This window comes from Antedon bifida, chromosome 1 (assembly GCF_963402885.1).
Source record: "Antedon bifida chromosome 1, ecAntBifi1.1, whole genome shotgun sequence".
In the NCBI taxonomy this organism is placed as follows: Eukaryota; Metazoa; Echinodermata; class Crinoidea; order Comatulida; family Antedonidae; genus Antedon; species Antedon bifida.
This window is the reverse complement of record NC_136226.1, coordinates 18,308,282-18,322,119: the sequence shown is the minus strand read 5'-3', so window position 1 is coordinate 18,322,119 and position 13,838 is coordinate 18,308,282. Positions and strand designations below refer to the sequence as shown.

Sequence of the window (13,838 nt, the reverse complement as noted above, 5' to 3'; positions counted from 1 at the left end):
TAAAGTAGCTTTGGTTATCAAATTCCTTTAGTACACTTTTAGTGATTAATTAATCTCATTGAATTACTAAATTGTTACCGTGCTTCAGTTGATTATTCCAAAATTCAGTACATATTACAAAATCGCTACCTCTTTGTAATTGCTAATCGTGTCAACACTTTAATACCAATTGTTAATAATTCCAGTCATTTGAATTTAATTACCAAATATTACTTGTGGTGCCGAGTAAACTACTAAGACCTTTTGCCTAGTCACGTACGCCGATTTAGTTTGCTGTGTAAATCTAGGTTTCCAGTCAGTGTTCGCATCTTAAATTCAAATTGATGAACTGATTTGTTACATTTTCAAGATTGTGTAAAACTGTTGAATGAACGTATGGATTAAGGGATTGAGGAGGAGTGCATTATAAAGAGTAGTGAATCATAAAACATTTCACCACAAACCCTCTCCCACCCACAATATATTGATATTCTCAACTCAAGTACCTAAACAACCATATCACATAACGGATTTCTGCTGTTGTGACAAAGTTTTATCGTAGAAGTTATTTTTTTTCTATAGGGTATGGAGACAATTTGCCTATAGCAAGTGTATGTATCTGCTGAATTAAACATTATAACCAGGAATAACAATCAATGTGGTGATGTGATCGTATTACTTGATCTTACGACATTATATTCACTAATCTAAATGTAAATTTTCCAAAATAATTTTACTTTATTTTTTTTATATTCAGATATTGGAATTTGGAATATAATTTTGTAATGTTTCCAATTTTGTAAGCTAATAGGCCAACACTCTTTATTTGTAGTGTCACAGTGCGAAATGCTATTACGTTATATTATACATTTGAGGTAAATTAACTATCACACACTATGCTTTAAAAAGTACACTTCCATGACCTTGTTTTTGTGCAATTATATTAACACAATTAATCATTAAAATTTACATTTATATAATGAAAGCAATACGTCGTCTCAGACTCATTGATTATCAAACATTCTTTATAATGTATAACCTCTGGGCCTAAGTAATACTGTACGCGGATAAGTGCATGAGGTGACAGTGTTTGTCATGGTGTGTATTGTAATGTATATTAAATATAATTAAGGAGGTTTAAATAGGGTGTTTTTGAACGAATTACGTAAACCTTAACGATATATCCCAACATGCAACGCGCAAGTTCCGCCCATTTGATAAACATATCGATCTGCGCCTGCGTGGTATTACGGAAACCTCAGTTATGTTCATATTTACAACTTACATCAAATAAAAAACGTCAACCGTTTAATTTCTTGAATTATTGCAACATATATTATACGAAAAATGTTCTACTTTTGTTTTAGTCAACAGAAAGAATATTAGTTATCAAATGCAAGTAAATGAACTCTATCCTCTATCGTAAGAGTAAAATACGCGATACTTTACTTTACAAAACGCTCTGTCGTCTATAGAAAAAAAAACATTAAGCGCAACTGTTACGCTTTTATGAAAATGTAATGACATCATCAGGATTATGTGTTCCACCAAAACATTACTTTATTATATAATAACAATCTTTATTGTCTTTCTTTCTTATAGGCCTATATACATAATAGACAATAAAGACAAAATTGTTTTGGTCTATAAATAAAAGTTAAATTACGTATATCATTTCTGCTGAACAATAGAGAAAGCAAAACTTTAAACAAAATTACATACTAATGAAATAAATCCCTGGAATTATTAATATGTCTAAATTATATGAAATCAGTAATTTAAGAGTATACACACATTTTTATCGAAAACTAAACATCAAAATGAGTTATTATTAGTCTTTGACAAAATTGTGTTCTAAATGAAATACTAGACGTAGTATTGATTTGTCCCGGTCCTATAGGCCCTATATCTTGTTTGAGCTCACAACTATTGAGGTAGAACAATGTCCATTATCTAACTCCAAAATTATCATTAAAATTACTGTTATTAAGTTCTCGTAAAAATTATTCCAAAGCTATAATACATGTTTAATTATTAGTAATTAATTGAGTCAATTTCCATTCCTGGTTAAAACTCTTGAGATCCTAGCAACAAGCGCGATAGCATCATTTGAATCTCGAGGACTATTTACACGATCACATTGTTAATTTGATGCAAAATAAATGACCTAAAACCTGCTTTATACGATCCTCTTATATTTTAATGGAAAAGTTGCGTGGAAGTTGACGTATTCACATCAAAATCACATTAAACTAACACGCCTTCTTATACCGTTCAATGCAGCAGTGATACTCCATCAGCATGGAACGCACCTTTTGTCGAATCAGTTTGCGTGAAAGATGTGTTATCTTCAAGTGGCAGTGGTATTTTGACATTCTTGGCTTGCCATACTAATCAGTTGTTGACTTGTCCAAGATCCTACTTTTAACAAATGATTGGTAACATGATGACGTCATGAGCGAACGATTGGCAAATCTAATTCTCCAGACTCGGAGTATAAATAAGGCTTCGTCGATGTTCGATGAATTAAGAGAACCCGTAAGTCACTCACGCAACAAATGATATCGACGATTGATATTCACAAACATTGAAACGAGACGACAAGATAGTTTGGACGGTAATTGTTCGCCGCAGCAAAAATTACACAGAGAGGTAAGAACGTTATTTCTTTCTCAAACAGATTGTGGGGTAGCTTTGCCTAAGGAAGCTACAGTATTATTATCTTTTAGTTATTAGACAAATTATTCTTTTTTTTTTTAGTTTTTAAATTTTAGCCTATTGATTTTAATCAAGGAAATTTACTGTAAAAATGTGTACGGCGCTTTTTATTGTGTATATTGAATATTATACGCTGACAGTACGGTACAAAGTTTCTAAAGTGAATGAATCAACTTAAGTATTAGAATCAATATGTTGACATTACCACACGACATATAGTATTATACTATAGTAGTATATAGTAGCCTGAACATTTTCCAAATTCTGCAGAACTTTTTTCTAAATTACATTCAGCGCCACCTACATTTTTAAAGACACTGGAGACGGACGTCACCTTCAATTTAGACTATTTAAAATTACCATATAAGGATAATTAACATGTATATAACAAATGAAATATTATTATATATAAACCTTGTAAATTTCTCCCAAAATTAATCGGCTGAAAAGAGCAAACAAAATCACAGGCTCAGTTTCGACAATTATATTTTACTTGATAACATTCCATAGACGAAATCTAATAAAATATACAATTATAAAATAATGCTTTGTAAAACACGGAGCATTGACATGCTAACGTTTCAAATTAATCCCAGTTAAACTAAAAGCATACTCACTAAATGGTAATAGTTTATTTCTGTACATTAGTCTACATTACGTGGTTGCAATAAGTATGTAGGGCGTATTAATATTTCCTAAAATATTAACAGGAACTTGCTGTGTAACAGTTGGTTAAATATAAAGTGTTTAAAAGCATTTTGACTTTTGAACAAAATGTATTGCTAATTTGTTTAGAAGTTGGAACGTTCTTAATGAGTAGGCCAACAGTACTCTAAAACAGTATTTAAGAAACCATATCAAATGTAGCTTTTATAAAATACTTTAGATAATAATGAAAATTATATATAATGGCTTGTTAATTTTAATATGAGGTTACTCGTTAAACCGGTATGCATTCCGAGTAAACATTTAGAAAAGATATAAAGTTTTGCAATGCCAAGAGTAGCGCTAATAGATTTATCTCTCAGATGTGTATTGTTACATATTGATACATTAATCATTTTAGACAAACTATCTCCTCTAAACATTACAGTATTTCAGTATAGTTGCTGATACCGTATTTATAATGTATCTAGAATCTAGGCAAATTATATAATGCAGTGTAGTATATGTATCACATGTGATGCCTTAGCCGTAACATAATACACCACATAATAACGTTTAACAGGAATCAAATCATTGATAAAATTGATACAGAATATACCGGTAATGTTGATAGGCAAAGTACACAGAAGTTAGTTAATATAGGCCATTATTGAATATTGGCATTTGCGATGCCATTATCCTATCCTTTTTATTTTTATAGATTTCATTAGATTAAATATGAATATTTTTTTAATAAACCCATATTGTTCTGGAAAATATTATTTCTGCCAGAAATTTATTTAGAAATTATCATTATTAATGACGTAATGATATACGAAAATACGATATTTGCAAATTGTTTTTAAGTGCACATATCTATTAATAGAAAAGCAATATTTTACGGTTTTATTCGAACTTCTTGTTTAATCGTTGACAAATTGCATTCTGTTTTCTAATATTTATTGGTATTTATAATTATTAAGCGCATAGCTTATTTGATTCAATTATTTTACCGTTATTACTATTACGGAATAATCGGAATATCAAAATAAATCATTAGCATTCCGGCGCAAAAAAAAACATGCGTATACAAAGCCATAAATGTAAATGTGAAGGAATAATGTGACTCGCAGCCTACTGGGCCAACCCAGTGTGCGCACAGGTGTGAACGACACAACATCAGCTTTCCTCTCCCCCACGAATCCATTCGTGTCAAACAGCGTTCATTCGTTTGTACAGAACGATAAAGGCTGAGATATACCAGTAACACCCTACTCCGAAAGATACTCCGAAGGGTAAATTCTTTAAAGTACACATGAGCCAGATATATAGACTTGGTGAACCAGTTTTAAGTCCTTTCTGAGAAGACTGGTTCTACCAACACGGGCCCGAGATGGACCAGTAAACTGGGGTAACATCCTACTCCGAAAGATGAATTCTCCAAAGTACACAGGAGCCAGATATATGACTGCTGTATAAACAGTTAGAGAGCGCCTTTGGGACATCCTTATTAATGGAATACTTTCCCGTAAAACGAATGAGGGAAACTTGTGTTTACTAATGGCCAGCCCATGTTAATGAGGACAGTTTGTCGGGTGCCGAAATTTCCTCTTAAAAGAATCTACTGTATTTATATTCCATTGTACAAAGACCAAGCTAGTAATTCATACATACGATACAACCTCTCCATTTGGGCATCCCTGTTCAGATGACACCCCTGTTGTGGGATCCATTCTCGTAAAACAACGAAGGACAATATAAGTTTTACCACGCAAATATTTCGAACAATGAAATGCAAAAGATAGGAGAACAATTATGGTTAACTTTCCCATATTTCAACTTTTTGCAACACCACCGAACTTGAAATTCCATACTGGTATTTAAAATTGGCAAGAGTACGAATAGATCTGGTAATGATTTTGATTACTATGACAACCATGTTTGATTACACATTCACGCACTAAAGGCAAAAGTAAGAAATCTGCTCGTGTTTCGTAATGTTAGTACAAATTTGTTTACATAATCGACTAAAGTTGGTTGCTTAGCAGTACTACTGTACATCAAGTTAATTTTAGGTAAAGAACTATCAATATCTAATTGAATGGTAGAACCTGGCAGGTTGGATACATCAATTTTTACACGCATAAGCATTAGCCTAGCATGCAATGGTTGTGTTTAATCATGTACTTAATCGGCTTACTTCATCTTGTTACTAATTAAAGGCAAGTAAATACACAGCAGGTGATGGATAAGTGATTTTTTTACAACGTGATCGAATATTTAGCAGCCACCTACCGGTAAAATAGCATTGTTATCCAGTACATCTTTGTTTTTATACTAAAGGCCAATTTACACAGACGAGAGGTAACGGTAACTGAAAGTCCCACCGCCCGTCCGTTCTCCCCCGCGTTTTGTGTATAAATGGTCATAAGAAATAACATAGATATATTTTTCGTTTGCCGTTTACCGTCATTGCTTATCTATACATACATTTACGTAAGGGCAAAATTTGGTAAATCGCGCGTTACTTCTAGAATTTGTATTACTCGATGGTATATAAAGTTGGTTCATACGTTCGGCACTGATTTTAACCACCTAATGTAACCCTTTACTTATTATAATTACGTTGAATTAGATAATTATTTATTGACGATTAAAACGAATTTAGGTTTAACGATTTGCCCCAAATAGGGGTGTTTTCCGATCGTGTAGGCCTAGATGCTGAACAATACCCACACACAATAATACGAGGATGATTCGCATTTTCCTATCTCCTTCTACGAAAATTCATCATAATGTTGAAGACAATCTGATTTTCTTAAGAACATACTTTTTTGATAGATTTAATATACGTTTATACAAACGTATTGCATGGCGATGAATGGAACATTCCAATCCCTCAGTGTCCCAGTATAATTATTTGGTATAACACAAGTAAATGTATGGTCCCTTGGGGGATAAACTTAAAACCTTTAACACTAAATACATAAACCACTTTTTGTCGCCACTTGAAGCGCAAATGAGTGTGTACTGTACTGTGAGTGTGGGTACTGTTTAAGCACATAATTATACAAATAAACTTTATTACTGACAGTTTCTTCTCAACGTTAATTGTATTAATTAATAATTACAAAAAATATAAACGTCGTAGTGATGTATCGTTACATGTACTTTACTATTTCAATCGACTATGACAGTGACAGTTTCAACAAAGTATTATATCGCAAATGTTTTACTGTGTTTAGTGGTATATTATTTATAAAACATAAAACAAATATATATTTTAAAATGGTTCCTCTTTGCACCCATCCTCTTCACCATCCCTCAACCCTAATGTTACATAAAAAACACAAATTGGGTTTGTTTAAATTTGACTCAAGGAATTCTCATGGTGCTAATTTTAGTTGACTACATAAACCGTGTCTATTTATTCGTTCCTGCAAACGACATGTATTATAGTCCTGTGGTACGTACATTTGAAATCGCCAGTTTTTTTATGCTGAAATTACTGTGTATTCTAGAACCATCTGTCACCTGTGGGCACGACCTAGATGGTACGTGAGCGTAGCGACCATCTATTCTATGTAATTGTCCTTAATACAGATTAGGCCTACACATTTAAGGCAATAACAAAATCTATATATCTATGTAGGATAAAAATAAATCAGGGGATAAATACATGTTTTATAAATAACTATGTAAAAGGTCACTCATAATACGCACAGTAAGGTGTGTAAAATTACCTGTATTATACAAACAAAATAAGAACAGTTTAGTCTGAAGTCGGCAAAAAAGAAAATAAATTGTAAATGTTATTACGTCCGACTTATAAATGGTATTATGATATTATAATTTTCTTTTAGTTTCCAATTGTATAATTACATACTTACTAATTATGCATTTAGGGTGAAATTCTTTTGGTGCATTTTTCGCCTTGACGCTGGTCTAAATCTAAGTTCACCTTAACGCTGGTCTAAATCTAAGTTCGCCTTAACGTTGAATTTAAACCCTTTGTCTTTTCCTCAACAGATAGGGTAGAACTAAAGACTAATTGACTGGTAATTATTGTGTAATTATTAATTCATGTATATTTATACTCGTATACAGGTAGTATGTGATGATTGTACTGTTTAACTATCGAACTTTACCTAGTCCTGTGCCAAACCGGTTTAATGATATAATTTTAATGAAGATGTATAAGCAAACATTTATTAGAGATAATCGGACAAAACAATGATTGATTGATACATGCAGCATCTACTCATTTATTTCCATTTTCTAATACGATAAACACAAATACGATGGATACTTTTAAAATAAATAACGAATAACAATTTCTTGCTTAACACCTACCTACGAGAAATGTTAGACCGGTGACGTCTACCGCCATGTGTACCTCAAATACATAATTAAGGGGTGAATTGAATCGGTAATCAACAAGAAATATTGAACTAACAGGGATTTTTTTAATAGGCAGAAGACAGTTTGAAAAAAAAGTGTGATGTGCCCAATATGGTAGTGATATGCCCAAATGTGGTAGTGATTTGACATCATCATGTCCATATAATAGAAATAGTGTAAACACTTAATAGAATTAAACTAGTCTACACTATCCAACTTTATGTGACAAAAAAATGTGATGCACCCATATATGGACATGATGATGTCATATCACTACCATATTGGGCACATTAACTTTTATTGTCAAACTAGTTTGTAGACAGAGCTTCATTGGTTATAATTAGATTGATTGATAATGTTTCTACATACATTATGCATATATATATATATATATATTTGTATGCAGGCATTTTAGAATTCAAATATCATACTTAAGTGTTAAATTTGGACACGGTAATATAAATATGACACCGAAGCCGCTTTATTGATAAAGCTCAATCAATCACATCTAGACGTCTAAAATCATTGCGTAGCAGAGTAGATCAATGCGTTTGATGATTATCATTCGCAGTTCAGACTTTGAACCATTTCAACATCACGGTTTGATTTATATGAATAAATGTCCCAACGACAATAAATTGTGACCGATTATCTGTCCGACGTAACGTAAATATTTTCAACATGTGCTGTTTGAAATGCTTGGAGACTTTTTATTAATTAGGCATACGATTAGTGCAACTGATGAATCAATTCACTTCCTGAGTGCTTGTTAACTGTGAGGGAATGTTTAGTTTTCAACATCTTTATGGTGTACTTTTACACAGACTGCTATTCTGACAACAAAGTGTATGTAAATATTTAAACGCCATTTAAAGAGTACCTCCGGGTTTAAAATTACTTACTGTAGCCTATTAATTACGAGCAACTGCTTCTACCTTGTTTTTTTCCGGATAGCAAAGAACTCAAACCACATTCCGAAAAAAGTCTCCTAATACGTGTATTCCTATTTATGATGTTCCAAAGGGTTCTACTGTATGTTCATTTAAAAAATGTACTTGGTTTTCGATACCTCAGTCAAATGTAGCCCTAGTATTTTTATCTGAGTATGAGATTAATAATCAATGAATGAACGCTATTCATAGAGAAATACTTTTACAATTTAACGAAACAATTGAACAAACTAACATTCTTTAATGATGTATTGTCCCAAAAAAATGAAAAATAAAATTATTTCGCTTATCAGTTAAAATCGACTTGACTTCCAGTTTAATTTACATTTTTTTAAGTTACCGGTTTATAATTTGTTTTAATCCAATTTTTGGTTAAAGTGAATGAATACAGTATTGTAAAAGTGGCATATTCAACGAACGGTTTTTCACGGGAGCTATAGCATATGCAATTCATTAAATTATAGTTTTGACATATGTCATGTTTTTTTTTCTAAATGTCATGTAATACTTAAAATGAAAGTTTGTTAGAAACAAAAAATCGAAATGCCCGATGGCGCTCGCAAAGGAATACTAAACAACGTAAAACCATAGTAAACGTTTTCTGAGACAGATCCAGACATTCTGTGTACATTTTCTTATCTCTCTCAGTTTAAAAAAAACCACACTATATATTTGTAGAAAGTAGATAAAACTGACATTTATTTTCAGCAAATTTATTGTGAGTACACCGTAGCAATAATATATTATTTTTTAAAGAAATTGATATCGGCGTCTGAGAAGTAACGACATATTATTTGGCGATAGATTTGAAAGTGTAATCTTTAAGCTCTGTTCACACTACCAAACCAGTGCCCAAATATGGTAGTGATATGACCAAGTCAAATGTGCACATCACATGCTTTTGTCACATAGTGTTCGTTGATAGTGTACAACCGTGAGCTTTGTGTTAAAATTTTGTTTTCTTCAGTGCTGAATAACTGGCACACTTAAGTAAACAATATTACTTTATTGATATTATATAATTTGAAATTAAGATGACATTTAAAGGGAACACAAAAATAATATAATTTAAATATATCAAAGAACTACGGGACGGATCCAGAGCCAACTAGACTAGTGAATTATCAGGAAAGTTATTACTTTTTGTTGAACCAAACAAATGCATACACAATTGGTAATTCGGAACCAGATAAATTGATTAATTATTAGTAAATTATCATTAATTTGTTGTGCAAGAGTACCATTTCCGACCATCTAAGGGTGTGATTTGCCAAAATATTTGGTGCCTAAGCCCCATCGCTATTAAAAAAAATCAAGGATACACTCCTTACCCCACTTAAAAAATCGTTCCCGCGCCGCTGAGGGAATCACTTCACCTGACCAGTAGGCCTACATTCACAAACAAGTTTGTAAATGGTTTGTACGACTCAGCAAGACGCCGATATCAATTTATTAAAACGTAAAACTATTATGTAATATAAAAATTCAATGTATTATTTATGAAAAATTATTCTTTTAACTTTTATAAAATAGGAATATTATAAGAATTTGTTGATAATAAGGATAATTTTTAATGCTGTTATCGCTGTTAGTTTATCGAATAAAATAAAAAATAAAATATCATCGTTTTAGACAAATGTAAAATAATTACATAAACACTAGATTATCAGCAAGACTTCCTAAAGTGGGTTAATGTAATTTTGGGAACAACAAACAAACTTGTAAACGAATTAATTTCAGTTTTTACTTTTTGTATATATAAATCCTCCATAATATAATAAATAAAGAACTACAAACGACAGAAAAGAATCTGCAAATATTTGGAGTCTATTTAAAAATGAAATTATAAACCTCATAAATAATGAGTATTCGTATAACTTTTATACTGCTGATCAGAAATGGAAAATCTCTCTCCCTACGTTTTACAATTGTATTTTATATTAGTTTGACATATGCTGTATAAGTTTTAATATAAATGTGTAGCCCTTTTTTATTTCAAGTGATTTTAAATGTAACCCTTGATTATATTTTTAGACAATTTTAATAATATATGAAATCCGCAATATTCAACATGTCTGTATATATTATATTGTAGTCATAAGTAAATGTTTTTAATAATTGTAAATTTTTTTTAAATTTATTTTTAAACATATATATATATATATGTCATTAAAAAAACACGTTTTACCAATAATCAGAAATATGTACGCGTCACTTGCATGTGACAAGAAAAAAAATGGAGAGCATGACCTTTGTTTTTAATTTTAATAATACAAGAGAATACACATATTATATGCCTTATTATAGTGAACTTGTATATATTAAAATAATTTGTATTGTAAACTGAAATAAAAGTGGGACGAGCCCATAAAAGACAAAAAAAAACACTAGATTATCACTGCAACAAAGAAATTATTACAATATTATTTTTATTGAACTAGTTCAATCATGGAGGAAATATATACTATATTTCCTCAATGGTTTAATTAACTAGGTAAACAGACAATTTCCAGTATGTGTCCCTGCTGTTCTCAATGTTGTCAAATATTAAGTGTATTCGTAAGTATTTATCATGGAGAAAGACAGTAGTAGCGAAAAACTAATTGTTTCACAGCTGAAATGATTACATAACACTTACACTAGATCGTATACATGTGCTTGAAATTGATAGTATCAGTCCCTTAACGATAATTAATTACAATTTACATAAAATGTAACAAAAACTTAATTTGAATTTGTAGAGTTGAAATCTTTCAATGAAGGACATCGATCATTACATTTCTGACATTACATATTGTCCAAACTTACTTGAGTTTCGCATACATACATACTTGGAAATGAAAGTGCAAAACAATAACAAAAAAACGTTATTATCTCGTGAAAACCCGTCTGAGGTATATTTGCTAGTTAATTATAGCAAGGGTATCATTTAAACATAACAGTAAAGGAACCAAAAAGGAATCGCGATTATGGAAATTATCTTTTACCGTTTTGTATTAATTATTTTCAGCTTTAGAGTTGATCCATTTTTCTTTAGAATTAGAAACCAATATACAAAGGAAGCTTTCGATTTACGTCTACGTCATGTTTAGTTCATTATGCGCATGTGGAGATAATAGGACGTTTGTCTCTTACCTCGACACATGTTTGATGGTGTCTAGGTCCAAGCGACTACCACACATCAACTGACCTGACCTAGCTTGGTTGGTTTTTGTGTTAGTACACCAGTTGGCGTTTCGAAAAGTAGTAATTGCTCAAGTACTGATCTTACAGTATATATTTTACTTTGATTTCAGAATGGTTAAAGCAGAGTTCACAATCCTGGTGGTAGTCAGTATTGGGCTAATCAGCAATAATGTGTTTTCATCACCTTTACCAAAGGTACACACCAGAAAACAATTCGACATTATCTCCGAGCTAAAACATAACATAGAAATGGCGGTAGTTGCAACGATTCACCAAGCCAGAGACGCACAAAACAGTGGAACAATGGATGTAGCCGCGATAAAAGACCAGATAGTCGGACCAAAACAGATCCGTGATCCAGGCCTTGACGATTACGGCATGGGAATGATGTTTGGAAAGCGATCACCAGAAAACGCATGGGTTGATTTATTAGATGACGATCATTTATGAAGATAAATTTGTTATAATATGATACTTCCCTGAAAAAAAAGATAGAATTTTACACATAAATAACTGTTTGAATAAAACAAAAAAAATCGCATTACTATTCTGAGTATTGTTGACGTCAGCGTATTCTTTTGTCCTGACCAATACACAAATGCACATGAATGGCACTTTTAATTGGCTAGTTTAACATTGCTGTTATTTAAGCAACACGTTGCCTTTGCTTAAGTATGACACCTTGAAAAAACGTTATCATTTACGATAGTTATTATATTTAGTGTTGGTGCAACGTCATTTAATTTTACCAAGATGGATCAAGAGTTATTAATGGAGATGGAAATATCTTTTAAACAATTACGGACTATCAACAGAATAAAGAAACATCAGATGGAGGCCTGCTTTGTGTACATCTAAATTCCTGGACATTCTTTCAACAACTCCTTTGTTAACATTGTCAAGAAATCTTCTTTTCTTATGGTCACTGAAAAATGAATGTGATTAATGTATAAACTGTGGACTGTGTTGTGGCGGGGTTAAAACACTCTTAACTATTTTTTACCAAGATCCATTCTCCGTTTAAATTTTTTTTTTAAAATATGATCTCCTTCTTGGTAGTGAAGAGCCATTCGATGCTATATACGTCTTTTTTTAAAATTTAGTGTAACAAATATTAAAACTGTGATTAGGGTAAACTGGGGTAAGTGGGACACATAAGCATTTATTCATTCAGAATGTCCATAATTTAAGCTGGAAATGTTTGAAATTACTCACAATGCAAGAACAGGTACCCTAGCACATTATTAAAAAAAAAAAAATTTCATAGAGTAATGCATTATGGGAGGGGTGTTAGGTAACTATGGGTGTGTCATCGGTCCACATACCCCAGCGAGTTGGGGTAAGTGGACCGGCTTTAACTTTCAAAGTAAACCATAATAAAACACACTATATACAACATTTTAGTGTTCACTTAAGAACCTTTTAATCAGTACTTCAATTGTTTAACTTTAATATGTGCTCAAACCAACAATTGATGAACTCAAATTATTCATTTGATTGTTATTTTGGCCGATTTCACAATTTTTCCTAATTTCGACATACATTACAAACATACGTAGCAAGTTCTTTATTTTTTCCATACAACCCAGTGCAAGATTCATGAAACCATAAACTACAACCTCCAATACATTGCCACCAATCATCATCTTCATTATCGTCCCAATAAAAGCCATTGCAGTGGCCACAGTATTCGGATGGATCATTATTTTCAGGAGACACGGGTCGGTCTGTTTTTGCATTTTTCGCCTTTTTCTTTCTTTTTCTTTTCCATGTGCTCTTGTCTTTTCAATCTTTTGTCTGTTTTTTCTTGATCTTTTTATTTTCTTTTTTCTTCTCTTTCATTTTTCTAAGAATTTTTGTCCCTTGCAATTACTATAGATAACATTGAAAAATATTATTATTAAAAAATATTTAAAAAGTAATATGATAATAAAAACTGACTTTCAATTACCAAACATT

The 13,838-nt window shown here is 31.7% G+C and overlaps 1 protein-coding gene across 2 annotated transcripts; it reads left to right on the top strand.

Moving 5' to 3' along the window:
* The first annotated feature begins 2,522 nt into the window (after positions 1–2,522).
* Positions 2,523–13,043, top strand: LOC144844251 (uncharacterized). Of its 2 annotated transcripts, none has more exons than XM_078701070.1 (2): positions 2,523–2,631; positions 11,990–13,040. In XM_078701070.1, exon 2 carries the CDS (start codon positions 11,991–11,993, stop codon positions 12,327–12,329), a length of 339 nt encoding a protein of 112 aa, XP_078557196.1. In that variant the 5' UTR covers positions 2,523–2,631; position 11,990; the 3' UTR covers positions 12,330–13,040. The 2 variants fall into 2 exon arrangements, with proteins under 2 accessions (XP_078557196.1, XP_078557205.1); XM_078701079.1 differs by lacking the exon at positions 2,523–2,631 and adding an exon at positions 11,228–11,244 and having other exon boundaries at positions 11,990–13,043.
* The last annotated feature ends 795 nt before the right edge of the window (positions 13,044–13,838 follow it).